General features: G+C 47.0%; 1 protein-coding gene across 4 annotated transcripts; it reads left to right on the top strand.

Annotated features, from left to right (window-relative positions):
* The first annotated feature begins 392 nt into the window (after nucleotides 1-392).
* Nucleotides 393-14206, top strand: ERRFI1 (ERBB receptor feedback inhibitor 1). 4 transcript variants are annotated; one of them, XM_090024719.1, is made up of 4 exons: nucleotides 393-541; nucleotides 10502-10700; nucleotides 10849-10925; nucleotides 11648-14206. In XM_090024719.1, the coding sequence occupies exons 1-4, from the start codon at nucleotides 484-486 to the stop codon at nucleotides 12838-12840; spliced, it is 1527 nt and encodes a 508-aa protein (XP_089880845.1). In that variant the 5' UTR covers nucleotides 393-483; the 3' UTR covers nucleotides 12841-14206. The 4 variants fall into 4 exon arrangements, with proteins under 4 accessions (XP_089880845.1, XP_089880848.1, XP_089880847.1 ...); XM_090024721.1 differs by lacking the exon at nucleotides 393-541 and adding an exon at nucleotides 548-1206; XM_090024720.1 differs by lacking the exon at nucleotides 393-541 and adding an exon at nucleotides 548-1456.
* Nucleotides 14207-17308: the final 3102 nt, after the last annotated feature.

Raw genomic sequence — 17308 nt, 5'->3', positions numbered from 1 at the left:
TGCTGGCGGAGCGGAGGAGGCTCTTTCGGGATGCTCCGTGACTTCGAAACTGTCCCACTACCCCTTACCCGGCTTTCTTGCAGTAATGGCAGGCAGCGCCCGGAACTGCGCTGTTAGCTGCGTGGAGCGAGGCCCTGAGGCGCTGCTCTGTGCTACGTACGCCTTGTGCGCACCTGCAGGAGAGAAAGCGCCTGCCTTGCAGACTCCGGCAGGCACCACCCTCAGGCAGGCATCACCGGACCGGCTGGGAGCCTGCTGCCTCGCCCACTAGTGCCCTACGTGCTGCCTCGGCCGTCCGTGGGCTGTCACGCGACGACTAGGTAGAGTGGACCGGGCGTTGCCCCGTGACGACTTTCTCTGCGGTGCGCAGGCCGAGAGGCGGGCCTCCCTGCCCGGCCCCCTCCGCCTACATAAGTGCAGCTGCAACCGGGTGTCGCGAAGTAGAACCGGGCGTGCGGCGTTCAGCGTTCAGGTTTACAGCGCATGCGCGGAGCGCCCAGAGCCGGGCAGGGTCATGCGGAGCGGCGGCGCCATAGTGCCGGTGAGTGTTAGCTGCTGGGTGCCGGCGCTGCACCCGCCTGGTGGTCGCCATGGCAGCGGGGCTGGGCAGCACTCGACTCCGCTCCGGCACCCGCAGCCCCGGGAGAGCCCCCCGGCCTGGGCAAGGGACAGCGCAGAGCCCAGCATGTGTGACCAGGCCCGGTGCGCGAGAGCCGGGGCCCTCATGCTGCCCCCGGCGCGGTCCCGCTTCCTTGAGCAGCGGATCCTGGCCGGCGGCGGCCGCGCTTCTTCCTGCGGCCTCTGTCCAGAGCGCCTCCGCCCTCCCTGGCCCTCCGCAGGGGCTGGCGCCGGCTGTAAGGCTTGATTTCGGGGCAGCTCGCCGTGGCCCTGCCCGCACGGCTGCCTGGAGCTGTCGGTCCTAGGACGCGCGGGCGGCGCAGCTTCGTGACTGATTCGGTGTCGGCCCGGACAGCGGCTCGACGCGTGCCCTAGTTCCAGGGCCCGGCAGGATCCCTGCTTGCTTGGCCGGGGGCAGGGCGGCCCTCGAGATGGCTGGTCCCGGCTGTGTCGCTCCTCAGCTTTCGCGGGCATCGGCCCCACTGTTCCCTGCCCGCCTGGGCAGAGCCTGGGCGGAATAAGCCAAGTGTGACCAGCAGTTTTGTTCCTGTTGGGGCTTTTAACATAGCGGGCAGAGGCTGCAGGATGGTAGTATCTGTTTCTGCATGTCTTTACCTTTTGAGTCCAGCCTTCCCAACTGATACTTTTCGATCTTCCTGACTTCTATCGCAAGAATTTCTGGGCATACAAAGGCAGGAGAGCAAGGCTTGACTGGGTGTCTGTAGGATGGCCCTCCATAATTTGGGGGGGGGGGGTGTTGTGGTGTGATTCCTTTTGAAGATGGCTATTGTTCTGAAGGCTGACTGGAGCTGGAAGTTAAAAGCTGTGGCTGTAACAGGTGAAATAAACAAAACTTTCTCCCTAATCTCCTCACTCCCCCCAACTGTTGAAGGCTATTGTACTGTGTGATGTAATTATTCCTCGTCCACATTACCACAGAAAAGACCATCTCTATTCTTCTTGTGTGGTAAATGAGCAATATAGCTTTAAGAACCGGTGGAGATCTTACTTGTGCATTGTGAAGGAAGAACAATCTAGGCCCAGCTTCTTCTTACTAGCTACTGTTTAACATTCGGATACTCCAGTGGGCTTTCGTTACTTGGGCTGGAGCTCATAATTTCCCATCCTTCCCATTACAGGAGACGGTGTAGAAGTGGAAAGTTCTAAACTCTGAATGTTCTAGTACAGTAACATGCAGCCTATATTTAGTGCAGCTACTTGGTGGTGCTTGGATAAAAGCTGTAAAATAGAGATGCTGGTTACATCCACAACAGTATCTTCAGTATAATGTTCCAGGCCTTGAGTGGGGCAGAACAATTATCTTGCTATTTAATTGCTTGATTGGTCTTCACCCTTCAATTTGCAGAGTGTTTGTTTTTTGGTTTTTTGCACCCTTTCCCTCCTCCCCCTTGCTGTCATACTACATATGGTGCCATAATGGCTGCCTAGTTTTTATCATGCTTGGATCCTCTGTATGTGGAGTGGCAAGGTGTCCTTACTCACTCTGCTTGATCTCCCACCATGCTATTCTGTTTTGCCTATTCTAGGTCATTGGGGTTTTCCTCATGCTTAGCTTTTGGCCCTTCTTCTCAAGGTTCTGCAAATCTCAGCTGCTTAAATTTCTGCTTACCTAGATATTCATTCAGGTTTGTCATGCTATTTACTGCTCTTGTGCTTTGAGCAGTCCTTCTCTCCATGTGCAGTGAGCTACGCTTTTCACCTGTCCCTGAAGCATAGCTCTTCCCTAACACTTTTTATAGCTGATAGCATCAGAGTCTGGTCTGGTCAGAGCAAGTGACATTTTGGGGAGGGGTGGGGTGGCAGTGGGTGTTTTTCTCCAAGGCTTATCTCCTGTGCTTCACTGATATGATAATCTTGCAGTATACTATGAGCACAATTGGAAGAAGAAAAACCGTAGTGAAAAGCTAGACTACCTCATCTTTGATCACCTGTGATTACATGCCTAATTTAACTTGTAACTTAAGACCTGGAGCTATCTTGCTCTTTTTAAAATGCTGACCAAGAAGCACATAGTATTAAGCAAGTAAGGTGCACTGTATTTAAAAATATATATTTAAACCAATGGTGCTTTTTACCAGTTACCTGGCACCTAGCTGGTAACAAAAGCCAAAGCATCTCATAAAATTATGTAATGACTTCTAGAAAAACTAGACTTTCCAAGGCTAATTACAGGGCTGCATGAGTTCCAGGAAGTACATTAACATGCTTTAGAAAGCTAAATGCTAACAAGGATTTTCATCCTAGTGAGGATCTGAAACTGCTAAATATTAAAAGCAACAGAGTTGTTTGGTTTTCAGTCCATGTAAAAATAAATAGCCTTTTTTTAAAAGGCTATTATAGGAGGAAACTGCATCATGTTGTCAAATAAGGAACATCTAGGGAAACCTGGGTGACTTTACATGGCAAACATGTGCCCTTCCTGTGAATAGCATCACTGATAACAACTGGCAAGGTGACCAAGATGAGGTTTCTGCTTTAAGGTGGACATTTTTTTTTTTTTTCCCTTCTAAGAATGTGCAGGTAGTTTAGTCACTTGGTTATATTCTGTAGCACATGAAAGAATTAGAACAATTATCTCCTCACAAAGTGCTTGTGTTATAATCCTTATCCAGGTGACTGCAGGCAGTTCACAGCAAATTGCTATCCTGTGGCAAATATTGAGGGTATGATTTGTTCTGCTGTGCCTACCCAAACATTTGAGGTTTATGCGAATGACAGTTGTGTATATATTCTATTAAAAGTTCTGTAGATTCCGAGGAGGGGAGGAGAAAGCTGGTAAGACTTTCTACATGATCACAACAATATAGTCTGAGTTGGAAAAATAAGAAAGTCATTCACATTTGAATGTCAGGGTCACATGAAAAGCAAATAATTATTCCAGCAACCAGTTGGCTGTTGTTAGTTGAAACAGATCCATCGTATCATTGCTGCCTAATGATTCAAATGTGAATCTGCTGGTCATAGGAAAAAAGCTGTTTTGCACTGTTACAACAAGTACCAATTCACAATTATTCTAGCTTTATAACCAAGCAAGCATGCTCCTAAACTTGATTCTTTTCCAATCAATGCCATCCTACTGAAGAACAGGAGCTAATTCAGAAGTTCTGACAAGCCCACTCATTCACATTGCTGTGGTTTAGATGTCTGAGTTGGGACAAAACTAAGCTTCAGTCACTTTAATTTCAGCAACTGAACAAGAAGCTGAATTGTAACATCGTTAGGAAGTGCTCAGAGGCTTCTGTCTTTCCAGTCACCTTAATTCATGCATAACTAGGTCAGGCAGCAATGTGGTTTGGGAGTCTACTGTGAGTAACTAAATTGTGCAAATGAGTAGGAAACAAAAATAAGTTCATTGTAGGATTTTTTTTTTTTTTTGGTCCACTTTCTCTTTGTTAAAAGAAGCTTATCAACTGTAACAGAATATTCAAGTAACTTAAGTAGTTGGAACTTAACGGCATTCTAGTGTTTTTTCTAAACCTAGAAAAGTGGGTGAGACCTAGTTGCTATGAAACTTGGGTTACAAATTAGCAAAGTGAATTCTGAAAATCTTGTCTCCCCTCCACACCCATTCCTTAAGTTGGCTTTAGTAAGACTAGACAGTCAAAAATGAAGAGTTTGTATTTCTGTGTTATGCTCCCTCAGAGTTTGCTCATTGCAGGATTCCAGCTTCCTAGACTGAATGGCTTTCTGCATGTAATCTAAAATAGCAGCAAAAACTGTGAACTCTTGGCATTTCAGTAAAGGAAAACATGCAGTTGTATTGCCCTCTGTGCTTCTCCTCCTACTCCCTCTTCAAGCATGTAGGGAGTGGGGATGGTTTCATAACACAGCCCATTCACAATTCTCCACTGAAACTGAGAGGCAGGTCACCTGCTATGACTCTACAAAGGGACAATTGTTAGAAATGAGCAGGCTTTATGAACACAAATGTTTTTTGTCTCCTTAAAATAAATACATAATACAATAAAATAAATTTGGAAGCCTGCTAGATAATTCCTCTTCCTTGACTGTTCTTTTCTTTCTAGAGTCTGTTATTATTAAGTGCATCTTGAACTGGTCTAGAGATACCCAAGGGTTTGTGGAGCAGGTGATAATGGTACAAGTGGCTCTAAATGCTGGGACTTGTGTGGCAACTTGAAGGTGGGCACACTGATTGTTAAGAGTGGTCCGGGCATAGGGCAGATGAAAATTGGCCTCTAGGACTGTACGTGGGGTTCAGCACGTAATCAAAGCAGGCACTCTGCGCTGCACAAGCTCTTCTAACTTACTTAAATGCCAATCCCTTCCTGACTCCCCTTTTGTCTTGTATTTGGAACAGATATGGCCCTTCAGTCTTGCACCAGTTCATATGCACAGTGAGGAGAGGGCCTGGGGTGAATGGAACAGTGTCTATGCCTTTGTACCAATCTGTGACAATTAAAAGCCATTTTCTAATGCTTGCTGCTTGTGTAAATTGAGCACTTGCTTGTCCCCTCTAGGCAGCAAGGGCAAATTTTAAAATTGTAATATAGCTTCAGGTAACAGGAGGGCTAGGGACAGAAGTTGCACATAAACCAGTTTAAGAGATTGGAAACTGCTTTAAACCTGTGACAACAGAGGTTCATTGCACACAAAGTGCTTTTAAAATGGCCAACACTGGTTTAAGATAAACATGGTTGGATGTGGTATCAGACTGAACTAATTTGGGTCAAACCGGATTATGAAAATTCTGTCTCGGATCCCTTCCTGGTTCAAGCGATCTCACAGTCCCCCCAGCATCTCAAGATGCTTTGCAGCCCTGGCCTATGCTGTCTGCTCCAGTGGATCAGAGATGGTCTCGCCCCTCTGCTCCTTGGCCTGCTTCCTGCATGCATCTGTCAGCCCACAGAGATGGGGGCAGAGGAACAGACCCTCCTAGCCAGTGTCTACACAGCACTTGGGGGAGAGAAGCCCCTGTAGTAGGGGCTTTTTGACCCGGGGGAGCCCCCCTCCCCATTTCCCCCCTTCCCACCTGCTGATTTTGCTACAGCAGCTGCCAGTCCTGGCAGGGTGCCTACCCATGCAACCCAGCATGGGAACACTGGGGAGCCCCTGGGGGGGGGACTTCCCCCCACCACAGCCCTGGGCCCCCTCAGCCCCAGGGAGCTAAGTGAATTTTTCTGCTGAACCCCAGAGCTGCTTGCGTTAGCCCCTGTGAGTCTCGGGTAGCCTCAGGAAGTGGAAAGAGATTCTGCTCTTTAGCCAGCTTTGCCTCTGTTGGTGCAAGTCTGAGGCAAAACTAGTACAGGGGATTGATTAGAAGAACTTTCTTCCACTCCCTGAGAGTTGGGGGGCTGAGGCAAGCACCTCTGAGGTTATGGAGGGGAAGAATTCCCCTCAGCTCCCTGAGGCTGCCTGGGTCTGGGTGTGGGGAAGCCCCTGCATGGGGCTGCAGAGGCAGGCACCCGGCCCTGAGGACTTCCCTTCCCTGCTGTGGCATTGGCTGAAGCAATCAGCAGCTGGAAATGGGGAGGGAGGCTCCCCAGGGCTACCTGGGCTAGGGAACCCAGGCTGGAGGAAACCTCCTGAGGGGGAGGCTCCCCCCAGGTGGGCCAGTACCTAGACAAGGGGCTTCTTAACCCCCCCATTGGGGGGCAGCAGGGGGTTGGGGACACTTGCCTGGGCTGGCAATGGCCAGCAGGCTTGGAGATGTGCTCTAGCAGCCCCTGCCTACTGGCTTGGGTCGGTGCAGGCTGCCTTTCCCAATTGAAAACTGAAGTCAGTTCAGTAGTCTATTGATTCAACCTATGCAGCTTAGAAGAAACTGCCTAGATTAAATTGATTCTACCTTGGGGTTGGGGTTTTTTTGTTTTGTTTTTTTACCACTTGTATTTAGCCAAGTAGTCTGAACTATCTGGTGTAAACTGATGAATAGTGTGCTTTCTTCTTGGATGTTTAAATGGTTATGCTGAAATGTTTCCAGATTAGTGTCTCTCTTCTATAGTGGTGCTTAAAAGAGCTCAGAGACCTCTGCTTTTGTCTTGTATATCTGAAAGAATGAAAGGGCACTGAAGTTGTGGATAGTCTGCCCCATTTTCTTCTTATGGGCTACTGGTAGAAGTACACTGATGCATCAGTCTGATTATTGGATTAGCACTGATATAAAGAAAATTGTCTGCATTGGAAATCGGCCTGATATGGCTGATAATTTGGCTGATAAATGGCCTGTGCATACACATAGCCACAGTATGGCATGTAGGCAGTGAGGGAATGCAGCTTAGAGAGCTGTGTGCAGCTGGTAAGTCTGTGGGGAGGGGGACAGATCAAGGCCTGTGTGGTAAGGGAGCAGAGCAGGGACTGGGGCAAGCGCTGCCTAGCCGGGGCAGGGGGTTGGCGGCGGGAAGTATGGGACAGTCACGGCTTGTCCAGGGGGTGGATTCTGCTGCTGTGCACCACCTCATCCAGGAGCCACTCATCTGGTACTCTTCCACTCATCCCGTGGCTCCTGCCGGTGCTCCCATTGCTCATCCAGGATGGCATGGGTGGGGGGGTGCCCCTGGATCTGCATGGAGCGGGCTGGTGCTGTGCCAGGGTTCTTCCCAGCCTGCTCCATCTCACCCTGCACAGATCTGGGGGTACCCCCCTCCCATGCTGTCACAGACAAGCAGTAGGAGTCGTCAAATGAGTGGGCAAGTGCCAAATAAGTGGCTCCTGGATGAGTGGCAGGAGCCGCCCCCCCCCCCCCCCCGCATCCCCATGAACCTCCTGGATGAGCTGCAGCTCTGTCCCACTCATCACCCCCATCTGTCCCCATGTCCCTTGCATCTTCCTCCCTTCCACCACCACAGACTTGCTAGCTGCATGCAGCTTTCCAAGCTGCTGTGCTGGTATCCGAAATTGGATTGGTATTGACTGATATGCCTCCTTTAAAAATCAGCTATCAGTAGCAGCCCCAAAAATCTGTATCGGTTCACCCTTAGCTACCTGGAAGTAATGAAATAGTTTAAGAAATTGCTTTTTTTTTTTATATAGAATTTCTGTAGAGCTTGTTGTCAGTGGAAGTCTTAACTGAATTTTTCAGGGATTAATTGAGTAAAAGATTCATTTAAAATGCTGACTTGTGCTGTTTTACGGTTTAAGAAGTTTAGGTATAAGAAGGGTATGTAATCTATATTGTGATATGATAGCTGAAATAGAATTAAAGATGTTCTTACAAGATCTGTTAGGAAAAATGGTTTGATGTGAGTCTTACACATTTTCAGCAAAACTAATTGTTACCTTGAATTCTTCTGACTCATTATTTAAATGACTGGGACTCAGAGTTAAAGAAGAATGAGCATAAATATTCGTGATTTAAAACTCAATACTTTCTTATGCTGTTAGCTTTCCTAAAGGATGTATGCAGTCTCAAAGTCTCAGGCACTAAACACCTCTGCCAGGAAATTAACGTACATGTCCTAGTTCAGGAAACTGGAGCCAAGTGACTTCTCCCCAGGCAACAGGAAAAGTTGGTGTTCAACTGTAAGGTAAAAATCGGGACTTGGTTCCCAGTCTTGTCTGCAACACAGGTCTGTACTCAACTGTAGTCTAGGGATTCCCATAATTGAGGACAGGAGGCAAAGGACATGGCTCTGAGCAGTTTCTCTTGAAAGTGCTTTCTATAACTTAAAATACTGAAGTGGTGGAGAAAGGGAAACGGAATCCTTTTGAGTTCTGTGCATCTTTAGTGTATGGAAGCAGATCTTGGCACAAATCTTAGTCCAGCTCGCCTTTTTCCTGTGTGTATGTGTCCAGTGAATGTCTCTCCCTTCTTTAATAAAGCAGACTGCTATTCTTTCTGTTGATAGTAGTTGGTAGAGCTGTACAAAGCTTTAAGTGCTGATTTTGATTTGGTGGCCAAATCTCCAAATCAAATGGGGGACCAGTTAAAAGGTTGGAATTAAATTGAAGCTCTCCAAATTGATTCAGAGAGCATCAGTGATTCAGGCAGTCCCTGCCTACTGCAGCAGGAAGCTGGATCCAGGCTCCAAGCTGGTAAGTAAGGGGTGGGGGAGGAGAGGCTGGAGGAGTGGGGAAGAGACCATGGAGGGACCCCTGCCTGCTCCCCCAGCCCCCTCCCATGGCTGCCCCCCTGGCCTCAGCTCCCAGACCTTTTAAAAAAGCCCCTACTCACTGGGTGCTGCCAGGTGGGGGAGGGCAATCCCCACTGCCCCACATTGCATGGGGAACTCTGCTATGAGCCCCTGACCCCTGCCCACTTCCCTGGCTCTTCCATGGCTGCCCTACCTTTCCCAGCTCCTGGCCCTTTAAGGAAAAGCAAAAAAACAAAAACAAAAACCCTACACTCACCAGCTGCTGCAGTGGCCTAAGGGCTCCTGGGGGGCTCATGCAAAGCCCCCCCCATGCAACGTAGGGCAGTTGGGGGGCCATCCCTGCTACCCCTCCCCCCACTGGGAAGCAGCCAGTGAATTGGGGCCTTTTTTTTAAAGGGCTGGGAGCTGGGCCAGGCGGTGCAGCCATGTGGGGTGGGGCTGGGACAGTGAGCAGGGATCAGGGAGCTTGTGGCAGAGCCTCCCATGTGGTGTGGGGCAGCAGGGATTGCCCCCCTGCCTGGCAGGAGCTGGTGAAATATAGGCTTCTTTTCAAAGAGCCAGGAACTGGGGTGGGGAGGGAGCCATTGAGAGGGGTCAGGGGATGGGGCCTGTGGTTTTTGGAGATTCGGCCAATTCAGCAGCAGCCAAATCTCCAAATTGGATTTGGTCAAATTGATTTGGGACCGTGATTCAAATCACCAAATTGAATCATCATGCCCTGAATTGTCTGAATCCTAATCCAAAACAAATACTAGCCACTGCACACAGGCCTAGTAATAAGCCATATACCCTGGAGCATATTAGAAGTTGGTTTCAAAGTGATTTGAGGGCATATGACTGTCCAAGTTTCCATATGAATAAATGGATGTTGTCCTGTCCTTTTGTCTTTAACCCTCTTCAGTCTTACTCCATTAAGCATTTGAGTTGTTTTTTGTTTGGGGTCTTTTTTCTTTTCTTGATATCTTGAGGTTTTTATACAAGTAGAACTCTCTCAGGCAGCATATCACTTAAACTACGGTTTCTAGTCAGATTTTAGTTGGCTGCTGAAATGTCTTTCCCATTCTGAATAGGCTAACTTTAAACTTTTTTGTTTACACATGCAAAACAAGTTTTTGTAGAACAAGATGACTTAACTGGCAAGTCTTTCAAGTCAATAGGTTGAGACTGCTTTGGGGGGAAAAAATGATTTACTTTAAATGAATTTTATTTTGACGAGCTGACACCAAGCAATGAATTCAACCTTAATATAATCCTGTCAGCAAGTTGTTTTTTTTTTTTTTTAACTGATCAAACTTTTTTATAAGCTTAAATAAGTGTTATGTATTCAGTCTAAATGTAATCTCAAGGAGTCATTCTTTCAAAGTGAGGCTATTGTGCTTTGGCTGCATTTTACATTACAGCTCTCAGTAAAAGGACTCCTTATATCTGACCAGAGTGAGGTTTGTTTAATACAAAGGTATATGGAAACTCTTGTATATTTTGGCATACTGGATTTGTGTAAGTAACTGTCAGTCTGTGTTCAGTGTGTGGATTAGCTGGCACAATATCTCTGTTTATCACTAGGTTTATTGAAGATCTCTGGATTGAGGTTTTTCCCATGAATAAACTCCTATTACAGAACTTACTTTGGGTTGTTTGGGTTGGCAGAACCAGAATGCTAAATACCTGAAGTGGGAGACCTTTCCAAAATGACAGGTTTGGGTTATATGGCCCTCTTAGTAAAGAGTCACTACAGTTCTGACATTGTGGTATTTAAAATAAGAGAAATCCATGGAGTTCATTTTGTAGCACTTACGACATTGCCTTTTCAGAAGGGAGTGAGAGCTACAGGGTACCTGGCAAGAACGGTAGACTTCTAGAGGTTGGAAACATTACAGAACACTGCACCATGTCAACAGCAGGAGTTGCTGCTCAAAAGATGCAAATCCCCTTAAAGACTGGATTTCTCCATGATGGTCAAGGCCTTGAAAATCTGAAAACCTGCTGGAGTGGCCACAGCGAATTTGAAAAGTAAGGAAGGGGGGTGGGGAGGAATATAGTTGAGCTTAAACACTGGGTTTGGAAAACTCAACCCAAGATTGTGAGAGAGCGGGTGTAATAGCAGTATTGGTGCTTTTAACTGCTAACTTACTAAATTTCACCCCCCTCCTTTTTTCAGTACTTTCTTTAGCATGGACCCTATTGCAGTAGCATATAATCTGAATCCTTCCATTGACCAACAACTGCCATCTGCTGGTATGTGCAATGAAGTTTTTTGTATCTGTGGGTTTAAATTACTAACTGTATTTAGCTTTGGAGAAAATCTCTCAAATAATGAGGTGGTGGCAAAGACTGCTATATCACTAGTCTGCCCTGTTTTTACAGAATTCTCACTCCTTTTCCCTACAATCTTAAAGTATTTTTTAAACAACGTATACTTGGATGCATGACAGATGCCAGATTTCTTATTTAAAAGCATGATGGATGTTTACCATGACCTATTGGCAGAGAGAGACCTCTTCAGAAATGGTACTTGCAAATTTGACGTGTAGCATCCTTGGTGGATAGCTCAAGCCAGCTTGGTTTTGTTTTTGTTTTTTTTTTACTTTAATGTCCAGGTTCCTTAAAAGTCTCTCCTGAGTGGAATATTGATACAATGAGGTTCTTGGGTAAATCACACGGTAGTGCTAGTAGTTCTTCTCTCGGAGGATCTAGTATATGTAACTTGCTTGGGAATGGTGAGATATGTTGGGCAAAGCTAGCTGTATATGAATAGTCCATCCCTTGTCGTATCATCAAACACATTGTTTGTTTGTGTAGGTGCTTTTTGGATCACGGTAATGTGGTTTTGTTAATGGAAGCAGCATGGAGTCCTATTGCCTCCTAATGTGAAAAGAGGCAACATGTATAGATTGTCAGATGTCAGCTTGCTAGTAGACTTCTAAGAACACTAACTCTCTTTTTTATTTTTGTCTCAGGAAACATTTCAAACCAAAGTGTCACAAATAACTGCTGCTTTTCTGAAAACTTCATTGGAGTCCAGTCTCAAAAATTCAGCCCACCTCTGAGTCCAAAAAGTGAGCAGCTGAGTTTGAAGCATGAGGATCACTTGGTTCCTGGCTTCAGCAAATTGTCAGTAGCAATGGGATGCGTTTCTGAAAAAACTCCTCCTAACACCCCAGTGAAGAGTGAGCCTGCACAATTCCCTTTTGCACCTTCCAGTGACCGCAGCTCCAGGCCCCTACCTCCACTGCCTGTTTTGAAGGACCTCTTTCCAGATGTTGATAAAGAGGTGGAATTCCTGACTTCCTCTGACACTGATTTGTTGTTAGAAGACTATGGGCTTCCTCCCTTTAAATCCAATGTTCCAAGCAGGCGGAGCTTTAGGGGATGTGGACAAATCAATTATGCATATTTTGATACTTCAGCACATCCTACAACAGAAGATGCCAACTCTGCAGTTAATCCAAATGGATGTACACACAACCAGTGTCCTCCCTTGCAGCAACTGCATCGGCGTTTGCGAAGGTCTTATTCAGGGCCAGCTGGATCACTTAATAAGCCTGTAATGAGGATATGTAGCTACTTCAATAGGGCTTCTCCAAATTCTGATGATGATAAACCAGAGGTCCCTCCTAGGGTTCCTATCCCTCCAAGGGCTCTCAAACCAGATTATAGGCGATGGTCAGCAGAAGTTGCTTCTAGTGCATACAGTGATGAAGACAGGCCTCCAAAAGTGCCCCCTAGAGAACCTTTGCCATGCAGCAATTCCCGCACACCAAGCCCTAAAAGTCTGCCATTGTACCTCAATGGGGTCATGCCCCCCACACAGAGTTTTGCTCCTGACCCAAAATATGTCAGCAGCAAAGCTCTACAAAGACAAAACAGTGAGGGATCTGCCAACCAGGTCCCTTGTATTCTTCCCATTATTGAAAATGGTAAGAAGGCCAGTTCAACACACTACTATCTGTTGCCTGAAAGGCCTCTGTATCTGGACAAGTATGAGAGATTTTTCAGAGAAGCAGAAGAACCTAGCTCAAGTGCAGAGGTGCAGTCCTGGTCTGGTGATTGTACCACATCTTCAGATCCAGCAAAGTTGGACTCCAAAACTAGGATGGACACGGTGAGCCATGTGAAACGGAAATACTTGTCCTATGTGGTTTCTCCATAGACTCTGGGGAATATAGTATAATCCAGTTTCTCAGACTGGAGTAGATTTAACCATGTCCTACATTCTTGAGAACCAAAGAGTTTCTCAAATAATGAAGTACTACAGTTGTTCCTGTCAAGAAGAAAGTGAGAAAGTAGAAAATAGTCAAATCCTCTTGGAGTGCACCTCTCTCTCCATTGTCCCTTCGGACTCAAGTTTTTCTGTCTTTTAATCTGTATAATTGGAAGGCTATAATAATTCCACATGAACATGGAGTAGCCACAGTCATGGTTGGCCAGTTGCATGCTTTCCTGAAGTAATATATTTGTAAAAGTGCATTGTGGGGTGGGAGGAGTTGTCTGGGTGGCAGGAGGGTAGAGGGGGGAGTTGTCTAAAGCTCACACCAAAGAAGATGTAAATACTATCCTAATGTAAGTGAGCTTCCCTCCCTCCCCCCCCCCTTTTCCTAATGAGAAGGAAACAGCATAATCCAACCTTCATTTTGAGATTTTTTTAAAGTGTATTGGGGAGAGTTGGGACTCCTTTTTTTTTTGTCTTGATATTTTGACAAAGTATTAGGATGGCTGCAGAGTTCAGTGAAATTGGCCTTCCCCTGCTTTATAGAGCCTTTTGGTCCTTTACCCAACTCAGACTTGCTCAGTAGAAGTCTGGTTTTCCTAACTAGGTACTGCTAAACTTCACCCACTGTTCCTTCCCTTGTGCGTCCAAAGAAAGTATGACCTACTGTCTCGAAATTGGCAAGGCAATGAGATCTATGTACAGCTGCTAGTGAATGGTTGCAGTGAAAACAAGCTCATCTAATCCCCACTTCTGACCTGTATTATAAATGGAAACGCAACACAAGCAGGTCTCGTGTTCTGGTTTCTATTAAGTATTTTGTAGTGAGAGAGGGATATCTGTAACAGATATGATTCCATTTGTGGATGGTGTCGGCCACATGGACCTTTGCTTTTTAGGCACTGCTATCTTCTGTGTCTCACTTCCCCCTGCATTCTGTCTCCCTGATGGATGTAGGTGTAATGAGATGCCATGTTCATATGTTAGCAGTTCTTTGTGCATACCTTGACTGTTTATCCTTATGTAGATAAGCACAAGAGCAAGGGTGCTTACAAATGAAGGTACATGATGGTGCTGTACTTTCAACTGATGAAAGAAACAAACCTTACCATTTAAACTGCTGAATGAGATATTTGAGCTATTCTAAAGCTTACTTTTTAGTTTAGTTACAAACTAAATGAAGGTGAAATGCATGCTATAGAAATGCACTGAGATTTCAGCATCATGTGTACAGTATTGGACAAAATTCACTTTGTATTTTGAATATTGCAATATTTTGAATTAATTAAAGCCATAATTATTTATGATACATTTAATGTTTCTTGCTTTATTTGGTGGTTTATACAATTCTCATGCTTTTTATTATCACTGTTTTGTTTTTTAAGGAAACTTTTCATTAAATGTAGGCCTTGTTAACTGTTCAGCTTCAAGTATTATATATTGTTTATTTGGGGGGGGGGTTGGGAGGGGGACTTTATTCTTGTTGCATGCTGTTTCTGTTCCTGTTTTCAATGTGAGATTTGCTGGCCTATTTTGATCAACAAAAGTTACACCCTCATAAGCATAATCTTATGGAGCAGCCCTCTTATCGCTGTTTCTGGTAGCACCCACAAGGCACAGTGCCTAGCACAAACACACTATAAGACAAGTGTTGCTGACTTCAGAAAGTTCACATTTGAAAACATGAAAAAGGGAAAATTTTTCATTTTCCCTTTTTTAATAGCCCTTTACCTTCCCCCAAATAGGTGTCATAGGCTACCCTGAGCCATTTTTCTGGGAGCTGTAACATAATAGATGTAAGTACTGATAGTTACTTAATTTCATTCTCTTTAATAGGAAAGAAGCTGACACTGATTTATAAAATAAAATACTTTTATCTTGTGAACACTGTACGAGGTTACAGAAAATATATAACACAACAGGTTTATTTCAGATGAGTGAAGATATACTCCCCGTCTCTGAACATTATAATCAGAGGGCCTTTTAGATGGCAAGTCAGCACCCATGTGAAAGGTAAAAGGTGTGTCTATGCATGCAAATACTGTTCAAGCTGTTGCAAGCACATGTAGCAGCACAAATTTGTACTGGAGCATTGTGCCTTGGCACGTGTGCCTGAACATGCACTTTGGGGTGGGGAGAGTTGTGCCACTTGGGCCAAACTGACCTGGCCCAGCTCCTCCCAGAACTGCAGCCAGGAGGAGCTAGAAGGTGGAGCCAGTACCTGTGCTGACCCCAACAGTATAAAAATCTGCCCTGGTGAGCAAGTCAGGGCTACTTACTCTTGTATGCTTCTGGGGGAGGAGCCCATGGGAGGAAGATGGCCCTGCCACTTCCTGTCCCAGGTTGCTGCTGCTGGTTGCTGCAAGCTTGGTCCCAAGAGATTCTGGGGAGAAGATAGCCAGGCCCCTTTCTGCTTCTGGCTATGGCTAGCTGCTGGCTTGTTCTCGGAGCTTTTGGGGGTAAGCTGGCCACATCCTTTCCTGCCTTGGGCTGCTACAGCTGTTGTTGCTGCCTGCCCCCTGCAATGGGGGGGGGGAGGGAAATCCTGTGCAGGCTGCTGCCCCCCTCAGGAACGGGCCTACTATACTGCACCCCAGTTCTTGCACCCCTGTTCTGGCCTGCTGCCCAGCCCATTGCCAAGCTGCAGTTGGGGGACAGCCTGGGGAGGAAGCCTGCACTACCTGTATGCCCCTTTCCCACCATCACTGCCAGAGCCTAAAGGTGCCTTACTTGCCCCAGCTGCCTTGTCAGGCTACCCCCTGCCATAACCTCCACTTTCACCTGAAGTACACCCTGAGTGGCTGAACTAGACAGCTGCTACTTCCATTGCTGCTGCCCTGTCTTGGAAAAGAGGGAGATTCCCTGCTGTACCACCTCACACCACAACTGCAATGGATTACTCCCTAATTTGACTGATTGCTCCTGCCCTCCCCCACAGCTGCTTCACTGCATATGATCCTGCTTTCTTTTCCTGCCTATTGCTTTGCTGCTGAGTGCCTGGCTGCAGGCCTGAGGGGCTGCTGGACTGATCTTCAACAAACAAGGCCCCTCCAACATTCCAGCCATCTTCTAACGTCTGCCTTCCCTATGTGTTTTTTGCCCTTGTGTGGTAAGTCCTGTGGTCTGTTCCCTCTGCCCTGGTGTTTGTGTGGCTGAGTAAGCAAGCTGGAGTCTCCCCAACCCTTGTGTGTTCTTCCTACTCTACTTTCTTCAAGCACAGCCCTCCCAGTGTGCTTCATCCCCCTGCCCCTATTAGATTCACCAGCTGCACTGTATATTTTGGTTTTTCTTTATTGGTTTCCCCTTCCTTATGTGAAGCAGTAGCAGGGCAGGAACCTTATGGGGGGGGGCAAATGCCCCCACAAAGCTTCCTGCAGCCCCTACTATATGGGATCCCAGCCCACCCCCAAGGGGATGAATAGCCCTGCAACCCTCCCCACCCCCCAAGAAGGCAGAGTCCATCCAACCTCCTTCAGGGGCAGAGAGGCCTGCAACCTCTATTGCAGGGGCAGGCAGGACTCCAAAACAGAGCCAACAGGGCCAGGGGGTCTCCCCTGGCCATGCCCTACCCTGGAAGGATTCCCAAGCCCCCTCCCTTACCATCTGGGACCAAGGGTAAGGGCAGTGGGAAGGGCTCTTCAGCCTCCTCTGCAGCTGGGGGTAGGAAGAGCAAAGGTCCCATCTCCAAGCCTAGACTGCCAGTGCCTTGGGTCCAGATCCACTACATCTGCCAGCACACCCACTATCCCAGCCTGTCCCTATCCCTGGCCCCACCAATGCAGTCCCCACAGTGGGAACTGTAGCTATGCACAGATGGCTACAAGGCAACCTGAAGTCATGGGGCCTGGATCCTCCACCGCGGGCCCTTCCAGCTTGGGAAGCAGGGCTCCCTTTCCAGCACTCGCCCACAGGAATGGAGTGAAGTGCAGACTACCCAAGTGGGAGAACCTGCACTTTGAGATCTGGGTGCAGAACCTGGCTCTGCCATGAAGGCCCCCCACAGTCATGGTAGCCTCCCACTTTCATGGCAAGGGGGTCTTTTTCCCTTGGAGCCTGTTACCAGATTTGCCTATCACTTTGGGGTGTGCTCATTTATTAGGGATACATTTCTAGGGCCTTTGTAATTCTATTAATGTGCTGCTTGTGTTTATGGATGTGTATCTCTCCATTCTGCATGTCCTCACCCCCAATGGAGCTATGTTTCAGGATTTGGTTTCGGTGGGGCTGTGCTTCGAGCCACCAGATCTGAGGGGGAGGGGGAGAATCAGTTCATTAAGGTAACAATAAAATGCAGTTGCACACAGGTGAACAGAGCACCTCTGAGTCTGCCTGGGTGTCCAGCTGATACCCTCATGGGCCAGCATTCACTTAGGGCACATCTGAGTTGAAGTGGGTCAATCAGCCTACACAA

Source organism: Crocodylus siamensis, chromosome 12 (genome assembly GCF_052110815.1).
Source record: "Crocodylus siamensis isolate JL-2025a chromosome 12, ASM5211081v1, whole genome shotgun sequence".
In the NCBI taxonomy this organism is placed as follows: Eukaryota; Metazoa; Chordata; order Crocodylia; family Crocodylidae; genus Crocodylus; species Crocodylus siamensis.
Note: the sequence above shows the minus strand (reverse complement) of the source record. Positions and strands in the feature narration are given on the sequence as shown.